The sequence below is a fragment of the Protopterus annectens genome, chromosome 13.part0 (assembly GCF_019279795.1).
Source record: "Protopterus annectens isolate FY-2018-M chromosome 13.part0, PAN1.0, whole genome shotgun sequence".
Taxonomy (NCBI): domain Eukaryota; kingdom Metazoa; phylum Chordata; order Ceratodontiformes; family Protopteridae; genus Protopterus; species Protopterus annectens.
This window is the reverse complement of record NC_056747.1, coordinates 386,233,842-386,253,059: the sequence shown is the minus strand read 5'-3', so window position 1 is coordinate 386,253,059 and position 19,218 is coordinate 386,233,842. Positions and strand designations below refer to the sequence as shown.

The window sequence follows — 19,218 nt, the reverse complement described above, 5'->3', positions numbered from 1 at the left end:
CCCATTGGTTGGATCCTTAGTGAGCACCCTTTGTGTGTTTTCTGTGATCAGTATCTGCATTTCCTACCTTTTTTCCTTAGTCCGGTAATCTTTTAGCATCCAGTATTTCAAACATTTCTGCACTATTCTTCATACTGATCCTTTGGCATGAATGCTGCCCCTCTCCTTCAGGAGTGCTGATAATATGTGAGGTTTTCTGCATGTCGCCTCTTCTGCTATCCAACTCAGGTATTGGATTCCTTCTTCGCCATGCAGGGTTAGTGAAAAATAATGCATTATTTGGTGGTATATAACCAGAGAGGGAAGGAGGTGCACAGGTTGTAACATAGGCTGTACCAGTGCAGCAGTCTGTAAAATGAATGCATTACTTGTCAGTATATGACCAGGCAAGGGAGGAGGTACACAGAATGTAGCACAGTACTAGTGCAGCAGTCTATAAAAGAGTGCATTACTTGTCAGTATATGACTAGGCAGGGGAGGAGGTACACAGAATGTAGCACAGTACTAGTGCAGCAGTCTATAAAACAGTGTATTACTTGTCAGTATATGACTAGGCAGGGGAGGAGGTGCACAGGATGTAGCATAGTACCAGTGCAGCAGTCTATAAAACAGTGTATTACTTGTCAGTATATGAACAGGCAGGGGAAGAGGTACACAGAATGCAGCATAGTACCAGTGCAGCAGTCTATAAAACAGTGTAATACTTGTCAGTATATGAACAGGCAGGGGAGGAGGTGCACAGGATGTAACATAAGCTGTACCAGTGCGGCAGTCTGTTCTGGTTTTCCTTTTGCCTGTACATAGAATGAAGCAGTGCAGGAAAGCATGTATGGGGGTCCCAGCAACAGTTCAGCAGGCTTTGTCTCTGCCTTTGGCATTGATACTGTTTTTGTTACCTTAGTAAGGCACATCAGACTTCTGGGATGGTCTGCTCTCCTCATAATGTGAAATCCTTAGGAATCTACCTATGTAACTAAACTCTGATCATTAGTTTTGGGGTGCTGCCTAATCTGTGCTAGCAGACTGGCCATATTTAGTTTGGTTTATAATTATTAGAAGTGGGCAAAAGTGCATGTATGCTTTTTTTCTCTCATAAATGTATTAACTGTCAAACTATTGTCTACCCTTTGCAGGTTGTGTGGCTTTGAGCCGTTCTTCGACTCAAGAGGAGATCAGTACATGTACAGCAAGATACTGAACTGTGACTATGAGTTTGTGTCCCCTTGGTGGGATGATGTCTCAATGAATGCAAAAGACCTGGTAAGCAACCTGTACAAGTTAGCATCTTGTCAGCTAGTGCTGAAGCTGAATAATGAACACTGAGAAAAATTAACCCTCAGTCTTAAATCTCCAGCCAAAGAGTAAACTCAGGCTGTGGGACTTACATAGTGTTTTTAGAAACAAATGATTTGTAATTTTACTAATCTGGAATAAAAGCTATTTACTCATCTCAGAAGAGAAGAACTTCAGAGACATGTTTAAACCCCCCCACCCCGTGTGTATGCAGTATCTCCTCCTAAACATCTCTACACTGAACCCTACAGTACAGTCCAATATAAATACCCAATCCAAGCCAATCCTCAGATGATCTGGTTTACCTGCCAACCCCTACACCAGGGGAATATCAATGGCATAGACATTAAGCTTAACTGTAAGATTTAGTGATCAAATTTTCATTCCATTATTTTATATTTAAGGCTCAAGATTTTGGTATTTCAGGGATTTCCTCATTACAATGACTTAGTGATTTTGGAGTTAGTATATTGTACTAACGAGAAGCTGGGCACAGCCCCCAATATCAACAAAAATATTTTTAAGCAATTTTTCTGTGTTGAATATTGAATACTTCAGGAAGAGTTCCCCTGTTATGATCATTTATGTTTATCATGAGTCACATTTCTTCCATGGAGCATACATGTGCAAGAGACAGGTACATCCTGTGCAGTATCACCTTAATAGACAAGGACGGGCTTTACCTCCTATTCACATGCATACACACCTACACTGTAAACGCCATATTTATTCACACATATAGGCATTGTCGTTTGGTTGTCTCACTGGCTGCAACCAAGAGTCCAATTTATACAAGTATAGTCATAATCAGCTCCCTCTAAGGAATGAGATTAGACATTATCCAATGTGGAAAAAAACATAATACACTGTATTCCTCTTTGAACCTCAGGTTTCCATAAGCCTAATTATTTTATTTATTTTTTTATTTTACTTATTATTTTGCTAAATGAGTAGATGGGCTGGTCCATGGATTCTCTTCAGCTGTGACTCAGGCACAGAGCCTGCATAGGTTCATAAATTAGTACTAGGTTAACTGCCCTTGTGGGCCATTTTAAGCCTAGTTAATTACCACATGTGAGAATCAAAGCTTGCACTTTATGTCTAAAGGGTAAACACCTTAATTGTTATTCCAACCTCTCACCTCAGACACGTATTACCATTTAGCAAGGCACAATAGTTAAAGCTGAAAAAGCACTTAAGTATTTAAATCTGTGGCTCCAAACACAGCCTGCAACTTGAGTGGACAGGTGCTTTATCATATTTCCAGCAGGCGTGTTTCCACTAGTCTAAAAGATGTGTTTTTTTTTTTGCACTTAGTAGGTGTCTCCCTTGGAGCTATCCACCTTCACAGAGGAGTGATGTCATATTTGGGGAGTTGTTTGGTATTTTTAAAGTAGACTAATACTTTTTTTTCTGGTTGTGGAGTTAAAATAAAACCATAGGTTTACCATCAGTTTCATGACCATTTGCTGAATACAGTAACAACCTGTAGTTTCAAATGGGCAGTTAAACAGCAACAGCTTCTACGTGTATTGCCCACACAATTTTCATTTATTTCTATGTAATTTTCTACTTCCCTTGAATAAAGATCCTTCTTCCAGTTCTTTTCTCTCTCTTATTATATTCAATAGTTCAAATACAGTTATAGACTTTGATTTCCATTTTCTAGTAATTGCTTTTTGCAGCCAACAGAATTAAATTTAATAAGGCCTTACTATGGCTAGGCAATTCAGTTTCAGTATCCTAACTCAAAATAATCGTAAGAATACCACGGTGGTACGGCGGTAGCGTTGTTACCTCACAGCAAGAGGTTCTCCAGTTCGATTCTCGGCTGGGCTTGGGAGTGCCTTCTGTGTGGAGTCTGCGTGTCCTCCCCGCGGTTGGGTAGTGTTCAAAAGACATGCGTGCGTAAATGGGCGTGCCTTCGTTGAAGGTTGGGTGCCGAGCTGGCACCTTGGCGTTTCGTACAAATCTACTGCCAATCATTAGCGGACTGGAGTTCCACTGTGGCGACCCCTTACCGGGAAAAGCCAAAAGACAAACAACAACATCCTAACTCAAAATAATCATTTCCTTAGTTACAGTGGTTTGCTTACCCACTATATTTGGCAGAGTATTCTGTAGGAATTTTTAAAATCTGCTATCTCATTACACTCCCAAAACAAAATGCTCCTAGTTACATCTTTATTCCCTAGCTCATTGCCAGCATTTGTTATCTACCTGATGACACATTCTTTGAAGTCTGCTTGGGGTATAAAATACCGATGCAAACATTTCAAAGCAAAGATCCTAAACTTTCTGGGCGTTGTTGCATACTTGGGAGCCATACATATGCCCTCCCATTGTTCTCTTGTAAACTGCTTTTCCAATCTCTCTTGCCAATAGTTTCTAAATTCTGACTGAGTCTAGTAGTTATCCTGAAATATTTTATATACCCTACTAATTAACATAGCAGCTTCTGTACTAGATTCAGCTAACAGTCTACCACAGCAAGTCTTTTGCTTTAGCTTTCCCAAACCCTTTCTCTTTGCCTGACCCATATATAAAACTAAAGGGACTAAAAAACATTTTTACTGCTTGTATTTGCTATCATATCCATAAAAGAGCTTCCAGTTTCCCAGTTTTGTATTATCTTTTGCTTTGTCTCTTCCCAGATATTCTTGGCTGCCATAACAGAAGCCTTTTTAATCCATGCTGCTAAATATTTCATTTAGCATGCCTCCATAAATATGGTTATTGCTGTACCAGTTCATGCTTGGGTACATAATTTACAGCTATAGCCTTTGTTTTATCTTCATTAATTTTCCTAAAAAGATTTGAAACTGTCTCAAAATATTTCACAAAACCAAGATGTCTGTTTCTGGATTTATCAGATACAAAATAGTATCTGCAAATAGAGACATTTCTTGAATACCATACCAGTTATATCCTTTCATCTTTGAGACCCTTATGTTCTTTGCCAATGGCTCTAAATATAAAGCAGGTAACAAAAGGAAAAGCGAGCACCCCTACCTGGTTCCTCCGTTCAAACAACTTATCAGAGAGGCACCCTCACACTAATTCTTGCCTCATATCCTTAGCCTTATAATATCAGAAATGCAGATGCTTCTTTGGCCTACTCTCAAAATCCCAGGTTATTCTATTGAATGCTCTCTCTGCATCAAAACCTACTAACAATAGTTGGTATTTTCTTACATTCTGCTTCCCTCTGGGTCATTATTGTTTTAATGACATTGTTGTTGTGAAATGTTGACCCTTCGACACAAAACCACACTGATACATATCTATCAAGTTTGGCAACACCTTTGCCATTATTTTAGCTTTATAATCATGCTTAAAATTGAATGGGTCTACATGGAACTGAGTTTTGTGTGTCTGTATCGTGTTTAGCTAATATAGCCACCACAGATGTTCTTCGTGTTTCACTGTTGCAGTCATCACCTGTGGGTTATCCCTGCTGTGGTAGCCCTCGGCCGGCTCGAATACCAGAGTCAGTGTCTTTCTGCATCAGCTGCTGTCGCATGTAGACTGACATCAGGTTGGCAGTGCTTTAAAGCAAGGCAGCTGATGCCATTACATCACTCTTTCTTGCTGTGGAGCCCATAGCAGAAGCAGTTCACCAGTGTGCCAATCAGTCGCTACCAGAGTTCGGATCACAGCTAAAAATGGCTAAAGCTAAGTACCCCATTGGGGATCTCTTTTTCTTGCACAAATCGATGTCCAAAAAAGTTAACAATTGTGTCGCCTGTGGAAAACAAATCCCACACCAAGACTTTCATTATTACTGTGTTACTTGTTTAGGCCCAAACCACGACATAGCCGCTGTCAGTTCTGTGCCCTCTCTAACACAAGGAATATTCATCGGAGAGCTCTTGATAGCTATTTTCGTCCTCCGTCTTCTCATATGGAGTCGGTTAACCAACCTTCAGCAGAACCTCTGAAAAAGCATAAGGATAAGGATAGAGACAGACCTCACAAGGCCAAGCCTTCTGATGGCTCCTCCATTAAACAGGTTGTCAGTACTCCGGAATTCAGTGAGGCGCTTTTGCAGCCTCTGATGCCCGATGTGATTCCAATGCAGGCCTCTACCGAGACCCTTTCGGAGTCCGGTATGCCACAGAAATCTTCTTCATCTTCAGAACTTTTGACTATCTCTGCCTCAGTTGGGTCTGGAGCCACTAGGCAGGTACCGACTTCTGAGGATGTTTTTTGCACTACCAATTCCAGTCAGAAACCGACGTCTTCTCACCCGACTACCGCTAATCTCAGACAGATGACTTCTCTTAGGCCTAGAAGCCAGGCCACCCCTAGGAAATCTTCCTTTGGCCACCATCTTCATCCTGCCCCTCCACCCAGGCCCAGATGCTTAAGATGGCAGAAGATCTTATTTCCCTTATCAGGGGCAGTCAGGCCTCTTCTTCTAAAAGAAAAAGACTCCCTTCTCCTGAGTATTGACAGAGCAAAATTCTGAGCAGTCAGATTATTCAGACTTGGAAGAGGATCAACAACCTCTTACTGCTCATGAGGATACAGATGCAGAGGAATCCATCCCTTCTGCCTCCCCAACAGAAGACTTTTCCTTTAGGGAAACCCTCCATACCCTCAGGGAGCATTTCCAATAGGAATCTCAGGACTTCCTTCAGTCCAAGAAAAAGCTAAGAGAATTTCTAGACCTTCCTCAACACAGACCTCTTGACATCACCCCTGTTTTAGATGTGGTAGATGATGTTTTCCTTGAATCCAGTTTAGCACTGGATGCCCTTTCTACTGCTCCCAGTAACCTTGACAGGTATTACAGAGTATCAGACATCTACAAATTCCTGTACAGAAATCCTACTGCAGACCCGGAGGTCATTACACAGGGCCCCAAAGGAGCCAGGGCTAGTTCTGCAAAGAACCCTACTCCTTCTGATAAAGAGGCCAGAGCTCTGGACAGATGGGGTAAAAAAGTATTCACCTCTGCAACCTTAGCCATCAGAGCTCTCAACTGTCAGTTTGATATGTTAAAATATCAACAGCACACTTTGAAACTATTAAATCAAACAATTTCTACTTTTCCTGACTGTGTCAGTTCTAAGGAGTTAGCAGATTTATTGCACTCCTCTTGTCAAGTGACTAGGCATTGTTTACACTGCGGATATGATGCACTAGAAGCCTATAGCAGGGCAGCAGTGTCTGGATCTGTCATTTGGAGACATGCATGGTTGAAGGAGCAACCTCTACCTGATCATGTCAAGTCTAAATTAATTGATGCACCTTTGGACAAAGACCGTTGTTTGGGGAAAAAGCAGAAGAAGTGCTTAAGAAAATGGAAGACAAAGCAAAATCTATGCAAACAGTAAAAAATGTCTTTCAAGTTCAACCACCTAGATTCAGCAAGAACTTTCCCTCTAAGCAGTGGTCCTTTCTTGCCCCTATCAGACAGGGGCAAGCTAAGCCCCGCAGAGACAGGCTACCCAGGTCCCTACAGCAGGGACAACAGAAAACCAAGCAGTGGACCACACTCGTCTCTAAGGCAGGGAGTTCTAAGCCATCCCTCTATGGCAAAAACTCTCAATGACCCCCCCCGCCCTTCCTTCACCCAAATGTTCGGAGGAAGGCTGTCCCTCTTCAAAGAAAATTGGCTGTCTGTAACCAAGGACCAATGGGTCTTAAAGATCATTTTTTAGGGATACAAATTCACTTTCTACAAACTCCCAATTCCCAAGGGGTACCCAGACTTACCTCCAAATCAGTGGGCAGAGGGATTTAAACAAGTCCAAACCCTCATATCCCAGGGGGCAATAGAACCTGTTCTTAACAGATCAAACAGGCAATGGCTTTTATTCCAGGCTATTCCTTGTTCCCAGAAATAAGGGCACTTGGCGACCCATCCTAAATCTATCCATTCTGAACACCTCCCTGGTGGTCCCCAAATTCAAAATGCCAAATTTGCAGCAGCTGCTGCTTATGCTGACAAAAAATGCCTGGCTAGTGACCCTGGACCTAAAAGATGCATGCCTCCATATCCCCATAAGGGAATCCTGCAGAACATTCCTGCATTTCAGAGCAGGCTCACAGCACTTTCAGTTCTCTGTTCTTCCCTTTGGCTTATCTACTGCTCCCAGGGCTTTCACCAAATGCTTGGCCCTGGCCATAGCATTCTGCAGACAGAAAAACATCCATATTTATCCCTATCTCGATGACTGCCTCATCCAAGCAGAGAGCAAGAAAAGCTCCTGCAGGGCTTACTCTCCATCAAAACCCTTCTCATTTCCTTGGAATTCACCATCAATGAGAGGAAATCAAAGCAGACTCCCTCCAGGAGTATCATCTTCCTGGGAGCTCTGCTGGACACAGCATCCCAAATGGCCTTCCTAACCCCAAAGAAGCAGAAATTCCTGTCTCTCTACTTTATTCAGCTGGCATCCCAAAGTCACCTCACAGTAAGGAAGTTCTTGCATCATCTTGGGATACATGGCTTCTTCCATCCTTCTGATTCCTCTGGCCAGATGGCACATGAGGAAACTTCAGTGGTACCTAAGGAACCTTTGGTGCCAGCACTCTCAACCTCTGGAGACCTCCGTCCCTCTGATCCCCTGTATAAGGGCAGAGTTGCTCTGGTGGGCAGAGGCATGTGCCAAGAACCAGGGTCTCCCCTTCACCCACCACTCCACAGACCAGACCCTCACCACCGATGCTTCAGAAGAGGCTTGGGGCACCCACCTAGGGGGCAGGTGTACCCCGGGCCTTTGGGATACCCAACACATTCCCCTGCACATCAACCAGAAGGAAATGATTGTGTTACAGAAGGCTCTGACATCATTCCGGCCTCATCTCAGGCCAGAGGTTCCCTTGTCAAAACAGACAACACCACAGTAATGTGGCACATCAACAAACAGGGAGGGACTCAATCTTACCCCCTGTGCAGGCTAGCCATGAACCTCTGGCTGATGGCCTGATCCATGGTGTTACACCTTATAGCCCAATACCTCCAAGGAATCAACACCCTGGCGACCACATACGCGGACACATTGTGGACCCCCACGAATGGCAGCTCCACAGAAAAATCTTTCGCAAAGTCACTCAAGTGTGGGGAAACCTAGAAGTAGATCTATTTGCTTCGCACCTTAACCATCAGCTTCAGAAATTTTGCACCAGGGAATATCACCACCTAGCATGAAAGGTGGATGCCTTAACCTTCCCTTGGAACTCCGTCTTTGTGTATGCCTTCCCCCCTCTTCCTCTTCATCCCAAGGTACTCATCAAGGTCAGGGAGGAGGGGCCAAAGGCCATACTCATTGCTCCAGATTGGCCCAGGCAACATTGGTACTCCCTGCTGCTCAGCCTCACATCTCATCCACCCTGGCAGCTTCCACAGATCCCAAACCTCTTGACCCAAACAGGGGGGGATGCTGCACCCAGACTTGCAGACTCAAGCCATCAGCATGGCTGATACTCCCAATGTAAGAGAAGGGCCCCTGCTAAGCAAGCAGGTGCTGGACATTCTCACAGAGGCCAGAAGGCCAAGCACCAGAAGATCTTATGCAGGAAAATGGAAATGATTCTGCTCCTGGTGCCAGGCCAGAGGGGCCAGGTCCTCTTTACCTGATGTCCCTCTCATACTGGAATATCTAGGGGAATTACTGAATAGTGGCCTCTCCTTCTCCTCAGTTAAGATTAATGCTTCAGCCATTTCTGCTCAGTTTAACACAGACCAGCCTTTGTTCTCTCACCCTTTGATTAAGCAATTCCTAAGAGGGGCTTCTAACATTAGGCCTCCCAGAAGGCCTCCCACGCCAGCCTGGGACCTTAACCTTGCTCTGGAAAAACTGACCCTACCCCCCCTTTGACCCTGCTGCCTCAGCAGAACTGAAATTCCTCTCTTGGAAGGCTGCCTTTTTTCTGGCCATCACTTCAGCAAGAAGGGTTTCTGAACTGCAGGCACTGATGGCCAATGAGCCCTTCATAATTTTCCACGTAGACAGGGTGTCCCTTAGGACTAACCCCTCCTTTATGCCCAAGGTGATATCTAATGTGACTCTCAACCAGGCCATTCATCTGCCTACCTTCTTCCCCAACCCTCAAAACAATGGTAAAGAATTCTGCACTCCCTGGACATGCACAGGCAGCTCAGATACTACCTAAACCATACTAAACCCTTCAGAAAAACAGACCAACTTCTTGTCAGTTTTGCCTTAGGGGCAGAGGGGAAGCCCTTCTCCAAGCAGACTATCTCTAAATGGAGGTTCCCTATTATGCTGTCGCAGACGCAGGTTGTCAAATGCATATTTGTCGAACAGTAAAGCGGGAAAAGGCAAAATAGCAAAGCGGCGTTTCAGCAAATTTGTTTGGCCACTTTTGCTACTTTGCCTTTTTGGCACTGTAGTGTGAACTTGGAGTTGGTATATTTAAGTAGGGGGGCTGTGGGGGGCACAGCCCCCCACGTCAGGGGGTGTGGGGGAGGGGTGGTGAAGCCCCTCACATTAAGTAATGTTTTACTGTTTTTTTGTTGTTTTTTTTTTTTGTTTCGGAACAGCGATTGTTTTCCATTGGAAAATAATCACTGTTCTAAAGTTTCGACGTTGTAAGCTTTCTCTTGCATGGGGTCGATTATCTGTCATTCACTCTTCTGAGCGTGCAATATGATAATATAGACCCTAAATGGATATCATACTGTATCCATTTCTGCTACAGATTTCATGGGAAACCTCCCCCTAAGTCTGTTTGCACCCATTCCACTAGGGCAGCCTCCACTTCCACAGCATTCCTCAGAGGAGTCCCCACCAGGGACATCTTGGAAGCTGCCACCTGGACCTCTGTCCATACCTTTACAAAGCATTATCACCTTCCTCTTTTTTCCAAGGCTAGGGCAGGGTTTGCATCTGCAGTGCTGCAGGACCTCCTTACCCCTCCCTAGGTCTCATCACTATCGTACCACCCCTCTCTTCAGCTTTGAGAATCTTCCCACAGGTGATGACTGCAACAGTGCCCACAGGTGATGACTGCAACAGTGAATACACTTGAGCATCTACATTTATGGTAAGTGTACACAGCTGTACTTTTTCTTCCACGATGTAGGTGCTTCTCCTCATTTTAAATTACTGTTAAATAAAATCTTCCATATCTTTATCACTTTATTTCCTCCTAACTTCCAATCTTCCACAGGAATACCATCTGTTTCTGGAGACTTTCCTGAAGCTTGATTATACATCATAGTTTTTCTCTCTCATCTCCTCCTATCTTAACTGAGTTGTTGATTGTTGAGCCTCATCTCTAACCTTGGCACAATTAAGTTTTCCATAAATATTTCCATTTGTGCTCTTTCTTTATTTTCAAACTTCTCTGCTTTATACAAATTTTCATAAAATTGCTGAAATATTTCTAATATTTCTACAGGATCTCTGGTTATTTTCCTTGTTATAGGCTCTCTAAATTTGGCAACAACCATTTTTGCTTTCTGTTGCCTATGTCATTGTGCTAAAAGTTTTTGTACTCTGGAGTTATCAAAATTTAGTTGCTTAGCAGCAGTCTTTCTAAACTCATGCATATTATCCAGATACTCCCTTATTTTCTCTTTAGCATTCTGCAGTTGTGCCTTTTGTTCTATGAGAGTTCCATTATTCTGCAAAAACTTAACCTTTGTCAGGCCCTCTAAATAATTCCTAATACTTCTTAACCACATCCCTGTCACTCTTTCTCTTTTATTTATACCATATTTTTAAACTCCATTTTCATTTTATCCTAACCCCCCCTCATTAGCTATAACTTCTGAAAATACTTCTATCTTCTCTAATAACCCTTGAATAATTTTTACCCATTACTTAAGTTCTTTCTTTTTAACAGGTAGGTGGGAAAATGCCATTTTCTCATTTTTACTTCATTACCCTGCATTTTTACCTTGTTTCTTATCAGTGCATGATCTCAAATAGTTATTGAATGTGTTATTAAAGCTTTCAATTAAATGCACATGTTCCTATGAAATATAATTTCTGTTTAGTCTAGCCCAATTGCTGTACCTTGGGGAGTAATATGTAAATTCTGTGCAAGTTCTTACTACTGAGTATACGTCTTTCATACCAAATATTTTCAAAAATTTATTTCAGAAGTATGCCCTCTTTTCTTATATTTTCCCTTCTAGGCCCTTGATGCATCCTAACTATTGCAAATCAAGTGATTTATTTCTCCCCAAATTTTATTAAGCTCCTTAATAGTAGTTTTTTATTGGAATGCAAATGCATGCTAGTATAATCCTCCCCGCTTGCTAATAGTGCCTTACTACCATAATTGTACCATTATGTTCATTTTTCCTCATGTATCACTATTGGAGCCCCTCCAGTAATTAGTGTAATTACTCCCCTTTTCCTCTATCCCTGATATTCTGCTGAATATCCACCCTGAAATCCTTTCTTCGTCAAATCTGCATACTCATTTCTTTCCAAATGGGAAGACAGATTTTTTTTTCATTCCCATATGCCTTTCCACTCTTTCCCTTGATAGCCAGGGTTCTTCTAAAGATTTAGAAAGAGTCCCCAAAGATAGTGGTGGTGACTCCCTTTTGGCCCAGGCAACAGTGGTTCTTCCTTATTTTGAAATTGGCCAAGGGCAATTATCACAGGCTTCTCCACAGATTGGATTTACTCACACATGGCGGGGGTTGTTTAGTACATCTCAGCTTTAAAACCCTTAAGCTGACAGCCTAGATGATAGTGTTTTGATACCCTTTAGATACTTTTTGCCCAAGGAGGTGCAACATGTACTTAAGGATCCCCCAAAAATACTGCTAGGAAATAAAATATGAGTAAATGTAAAATATTTTGTAGATGGTGCCTTACTAAGTACGAGGATCATTTCAAGGCCTCAGTGCCTATTGTTGTAGGACATTTCTGAGAGTTACTATCCTCTAGCCTTTTCAGTTATTTAGCAAGATTCATCTTTCAGACATTTCTGCTGGTCTGCCCTTAGATCCCCCCTGCACTTTTCTTCCTGTGCTTAAGTCAAGCAGGTTTTGAAACTGGTTTTACATGTTTGTTTGCCTGTAACACAGGTGGCTCCTCCTTAAGATCTTAATTTTGTGTTTGAATAGTTAACACTTCTTTCATTTGAACAAGCTAATCAGGCCGAATTGAGGTTCTTATCTTGGAAATCTGTGTAACTAATTCTGTAACTTCTGCAAGAAAGGCATCCAAGTTACAAGATTTATGGTGAGTTAACCCTATCTTATTTTCCACAAGAATAGGTTTTCTTTGAGAACAAATTATTTTTTTTTGTCATAAGTGGTTTCAGAGTTTCCCTGGAGCCAATCTACTAATCTCTCTATATTTTTTACAGAACCTACAAACAAGTGGGAAAGAATCTTATACACTCTAGATATATACAGGCAGCTTAGATATTACTTGAGCAGAACTAAATCCTTCAGGAAGGTCAATCAGCAGTTTGTTTCCTATGAAGGTAAGAAGAGGGGACAACCAACGTCAAAGCAGACAATTTCTAAATGGTAGTGTCTTGCTATTTCTTTCTGCTTTCCAACCACAACAAGTCACTTCACTTCTAGGCAGGGTCAGAGCTCACTCTACCAGGGTTTGACTTCTTCTGTGGCTTTTTGAAAAGGGATGGACTCGATTCTGGAGGCAGCATCTTGGTCTTGTAGATATACTGCTACAAAGCACTACAAACTGGATTCCATTCCCAGGTCCATGGCAAGGTTTATTAAGACTATTCTCTAGAGACTCCTGGATTCTTGAATCCCCCCCCAAAGATATTCCTAAGCTATGGTGATTTACTCATATAGCTTAGGCTACTGCAACAGTGATTTAATGCTGAACATAGTACACTTGAAGATATTTTAATAGATCACTGTCACAGCAGCCATCCCTTCCCTCTTGTTTTGATTGTAATGTATTGCCAGGGTATGGATATACTCTTAGACATACAGTTACATATACTATATATTGAATTTTCCTTTCCTAACATACAGTATTTCCTTTCAGGGTTATAGCCTCCCTTCTTGAGACAAGGAAACCTTGAAGCCTTTGATGTCTTAACTATTGCTGTTATGTGGCTGTAGTTGAGCCTCACAACTATTTAGGGTATGTGGTGGGTGCCCTGAAGCTTTGAAGGCTGACCTGTGGTCATACCCTTGGCAAGATATAACCCAAATATCTTAGGTTACTGAAACAGTGATCTATTAGAACATCAGCTGTTATGGTAAGTTTAATTACACAATTATACTTTCTAAATCATCAGCAGCAGCAGCAGCTCCCTTTTTCCCATTTTCTGCATGGAGTTGGGGTATCATGTCAACTGTCGCCATCTTTCTCAATTCAGTGCCAACCTCCTGTCTTCAACACTCTTGCCTGCCTGCTGTGGGTCTTCTCTCACAATCCATCCATCTCTATGGAAGAAGGCAAGAAGTGAGAGCATCCAACAGTCTATCCCAAATCATCTTCACCAGACTGGCTTCTTTTCAGCACATTTGCCCAATCCACTGTAATCTGTTCTGTTTGACCTTTTCTGCAATTAGGTCTAATTTGCCTTCTGCACTGATGTCCTCATTTCTTTGTCTGTCCTATAGTGTGCATCTAATCTCCTGTTTCAGGCACTTCATATCATCACCTCTAGCTCCCTCAACTGCTCTGCCTTCACTGCCCAGGTTTCTGTACAATACAGCAGCACTGGTCGTATCACTGTTTTATACACCTTACTTTTCAGCTTCTTTTGCATTTCTCTGTCATACAGTACCTCTGGCACTCTGTGCCAGTTGGCTGCAGCCCCTCTGTTTCCAGCTGTAGCCTCTTCATTCAGACTTCCCTTCTCCTCAACCACCCCTCCCAGATACTTGAAGCTGCAACCTGTTCCAATATTTTCCCTTCTATTTCAGTTCTGAACTTCTTTTGATTTCCCCCATTTGCAGTCATTACAAGTATCTTATCTGTACTTATTTCTGTCCCATGTACCTTCAGCTTTGCATTCCATTCAACTATCCTTTGCAGACATTTTTGCTAAGAATCTGTCTGTAATGCCACATCATCTCCATACAGTAACTTTGTGAAGTGCCTCTTCCAAAATGTTTGCAGTTGTAGACCATCACAAGTATGAACAGCAGAAGGCTCGCAGCTGAACCCTGATGCATACCCACTCCCAGTAGGAACCCCTCTGTGACACTGAACACTGTCATACTTGAATCATTGGGTCCTTATACATAGCCTGCAGTGATTCTACCAATGTTTCTCAGACTTTAAACCAACATAGTACTGCTCAAATCAGCTTTCTTGGGACCTCATCATATGCTTTCTCCAATTCTAGGAATGCCCAATTTGACTCTTACTTCTAGCTTCTTCACAGCTGTCCGTCTCACTACAAACATCAGGTCAGTTGTGCTGCATTCAGATCTGAATCTGAACTGCTCATCTCCCATCTTACTTTCTATTACTCTGCATATTCGTTTATCACACTCTCCAGAACTTTCATGCAGTGTGACAAGAGTTTCATACCTCTGTACTTCTCACAGTTGTGGATGTCCCCTTTGTTCTTGTACAGTGGCAGGAATATGCTTATTCTCCAGTTATCTGGGGTATGCCTTTCTCTCCATTCTGATATGAGTACCCTCAGGACCATTTCTTCCCATCTCACCCAGCATCCTTGAGCATGTCTGCTGTGACCTCATCTAAGCCTGCTGCTTTCCCTGACTTCATTTTCCTTAGTGCTGTTCTTACTTCTTCTAGGTTGGGCTCCTCCTCTTCTTTCATCATAGGTTGTGTCTGGGGTAGTACAGCTTCTGTGAGGTTTTCTTCATTCAGAAGCTGCAAAAAGTATTCTTTCTTTATACCTTTGATTTCCTCTGGGCTGGTGAGAAGATTGTTGTTTGGCATCACTTACGAAGGGTATATGACTATTTTCTGTATTTTTCTGTCTTTGCCTTGCAACCTGATAGAGTTTCTTTGTGCCATATACAGATCCACTTTCCAGAAGCTGACAGAGTGCCTCTGATGCTTTGTTCTTTGCTCTTGCAACTCCTGTCTTAGTGTTTTTGTTATCTATCCAATATTCCTTCTTAGGCTGGTCCTTTTTTTCTCTTTTATAGCTTCACAGGTGTATACTAGGATAACAGCCACTAGGGTCCAGATAAGTCTAGCTGTGCAACCCAAATATGAATACTCCCACTTTTTCCTCCACTTCTTTCCTTTAATGGCTTCCTGGACTTCTAGATTCCACTACCAGTTTTCCTTATGTATCTTATTTCCCTAGCTGGCTTGGCCACATACCTGTTCTGTAGTCCTCACACAGCTGCTTTGAGGTGCCACCATTGTTCTTCAGCTTCACCTATTTACTCTTTTTTCTTTGGTGACAGAGCCTCGATTAATTCCTTGAAGTCTTGCACTTTCTCTCCAGCCAACCTCCAGGTCTTCAGCCTAGTCTGTGTTGCCTTAGAGCCTTCTGTGACCACTGTTTCCAGCCGACTGTGGCAATCAGTGGTTTATACAGTGTGCTGACTGCTTCACTTTAGGATGGCTTTATAATCACTGATTCCTCCCCAATGCCCTTTATTTACTAGGAGAAAATTTACTGAGTTGCATGTTGGCCACTCTTGTGATGCTGTGAGAACAAATTATGTTATGCAAAATATAGTTTCTGTTGTTTCTTCTATTTCTCTTAAATACAGTAATCCCCTGCCAATAGTCTTTTCAAAACATAAAGGAGACAGAATTATCCACAAAGTGGTGTCCATGGAGAAACTGGGTACATATAAATGACTAAGGAAGCATACAGTTAGACCAACAACTTGCAACTGCTGCCTGAATGCACGCTTTTCTTCACTATCACAACTGTGTTGTGGGGCATAGGTTGAGATTACAAATAGCGTCCTATCCTTACATTGTATTTTGATTGCTGTAAATCTGTCACTAATTCTGATGACATCAGTCAATGCTTTCTGAAGCTTCTGCCTCACCACAATTTCCACAACTTTTCTAGCCTGTCCTACTCCTGAGTAGTAGACTTTGGATCCCAAGCCAGGTGGCTTTGTTGCACACCCTTCCGTTTTGTCTCCTGGATACATAGGATGCCCAACCTCCTCCTTACCTTTTTTTGTAATCATTAATGTAGTCTCAACAATATGCAAATGTTAAATGAGCTGAAAAATATTAACCATTTTGTGAGTTTCTAATGCCAAACAACCTCTGAGTTTTTGGCAGTTGTGCTTTAAGTCCTGCAGATGGTATTTCAGAGTTTTGAGTCACCTAATACTGACTGTTAATGCCTGTTTACCCTTTGTTCCTCAACTAATTGTATATTATCTGTAACTTAGTTTTACTGTCATATCACCCTTACCTTTATCTCATTTGTATTTTTTCTCTGTCTATTCTTATTTTTAGCCAAAGCCTCTGTCTTTCTTTGACTATCTCTTTCCCTCAAATATTATACTGAGCTGGCGTCAATTAAACCATCATTGTCCAGCAAGCAACATCCAAGACCGAGGTTTACCCTAATAAGGACCACAAGAGAGAGGCATATTAATAATGTATGTTATTTACTGTTATGTCACATAGCTATCCTATTCCTCTGTAATAAATAATGCTTTTAAAAAGAGGGTACCCTGAATACTTAATCAAATTTGGGTAGAAGTGTCCACAAAAAGAACTAGGGGGCATTTTAACCCTATTTTACACAGAGGATACATGGTACCCCAAAATTTTATTGACAATGATGTTACTACACACAACATGATACCCGATTCAGGGCCCATGTTTTTGACAACATATTCACTGAATGCAAAAATGATTTCTAACATTTTATATAAGAATTGAGCCCTAATTTCAGAAGATACCCATATTTGTAAAAAACTGGATGGCCCTCTGCATATAACATACCGACGAGGACAGAATTTAAAGAATATCCTAGAATTTAAAAGCGAAATAACTAATAGATGTTCTGGCATGTATAAATGTGGTAGATGCCACCAATGCCAACACATTAAAGTTGGGAATAAATTTACTATTAGAGATATAGAATACTTAGTGAGAGGGAAGTATAATTGTGACTCTAAAGGGATTGTCTACATTGTACTATGTCAGTAGTGCCAATCTTTCTACATAGGAAAAATGGAAAGATCATTGAAACAGAGAATCTATGAGCATATATATAACATAAGTAAAAAGCAACCACAAATGCTTTGGCTAGGCACACCTTAGAAAATCCCACTCACAAGTTTCTATTTACTATTCTCCATCAGGAAAAACATAATGCTCGGGGGGAGATCCTTGGTAGCTGAAACTAGAAGAGAATGAACTTTTGTGGCAGATTCGTACATATGCTCATATTCCCCCAGGTCTCAACGAATATGTCTCAATTAAATGCATTTTGAAGCTAAAAGCATTAGATAGGTGAAAGTTATATGTTTATTGATATTGTTTGTATTTTTTATAAAGCTTTATATTATTTTAAATGCAGTATAGTTTGTTAATGTCTTAACATTTTAAAGTTCATGAAATCTAGGTATAATGTGTTCCAGGTTTAAAAAGGAAAAGGTTTTTAAGTAAGGTTTTATGTGTATGACAACTTCAGTGTTTGTTCTATGAGTCCCTTCTTGGTTGGACTCATCCAGCTTAAAACATTTACATACTTGATTGTTTAGATTTAATTAATGAATGTATAAAAACTATAGCATTCTGAGAGTGGGATGTCTGAGGAAGTCTAAGCATTATTTTAGACGAAAGCGCTAACATTAAAGTCTTGAGAAGATTACAGCTGCTTCTTTTTTTGTGTTTACAAGTGTTTTAGTTTTTTCTGTAATAAATAAGGCAGGGTCTTGTGTAGAGAACATACACTCCCACTACAACTAACAAGAACAAGTTCCCTGGTCATTTTCTTTATACTAGAAGATGTGTCCTTCTCTTGAGTGCCCATTCTTCTTATCTACTCTGTGCTGTATGCCCACTCCAAAAGTCCTCCCCCACTTTAGATACCTTGCCATACTTTACCTTACCTGCTGTCTGCTGCAGTATAAATCTGTCTGTCTTCCCCTATAACTTCCAGTGCATTCAGTGTCTGTAACATGTAAATAGTGACCTTTCCTGTACTGAAACATAAAAATAATAAACTGCAGTACTTAGTATTTCTTTAAGTAGGCTTTTCTACTAACTACACCTGTACCTGGTTAACCCCCTGCTTTGAAACTCTTTCTGCTAACCCCCGTATAATTACTACAACTCTGTAACATTGCACCTTCTGCTGTTATTTGTTACCTTGCTCTTCCTCCTAACAGCCTTTCTAGTGACACCACATTTTACTCTTTCTACCACATAAGACTTCTTACCTTGCACACCTCTAAGTCTACAGATAGTTTTTTTCTCCCCTTCCATACTTCTTTGCCATTTCAGCTTGTGCACTCGGGCTCACTCCGCTACCCTACCTTACTCCCAAATCCCACCCATCTTCTTCTAGTAGACAATGTGTAAGAGAGACAAAGCTTGGAGAAAGTGGCAAAAAATACAAATCTCAAGCTCACCTAAAGATCTACAGACAGTTTCAAAACATGACAAAAAAAAGTTACTGCTGATAAGAAATATTACTTCAATCCACAGGATAACCAAAAACACAACCCCCAAAATTTTGGTCCACTATCAAGAAAATATTATACCGTGGAACTCCTACTACCCATAACCCTTGTCCAGACATCTCACCCTTAGAAACTGCTTCTAAGTTTAACTCCCACTTTATAGACTCAATAGCAATCCTCACCCAAAACTCCCTACAGAATCCTTACACCCCTGACAAATTTCAAAGCTGTAACAATGCCATTTTCAACTTAAAATCTGTCCCTAGTTCCTATATAAAAATGTATTATACAAACATAAGCTCTGCTCACCCTCTGTAGACAATCTCCCATATGAATATCCAAAGATTGCTGCCCCCTCTATTGCCTATCCAGTCGCAATCTTGATCAGT

General features: G+C 41.4%; 1 protein-coding gene across 2 annotated transcripts in view; it reads left to right on the top strand.

Moving 5' to 3' along the window:
- Positions 1-19,218, top strand: part of LOC122787353 (calcium/calmodulin-dependent protein kinase type IV-like) — a 632,731-nt gene that overhangs the window by 540,521 nt on the left and 72,992 nt on the right. For both annotated transcript variants that reach the window (XM_044054009.1, XM_044054010.1), the window contains one exon: positions 1,134-1,260. In XM_044054009.1, coding sequence (XP_043909944.1) covers positions 1,134-1,260 — 127 coding nt within the window. The remainder of the gene's footprint in view (positions 1-1,133; positions 1,261-19,218) is intronic.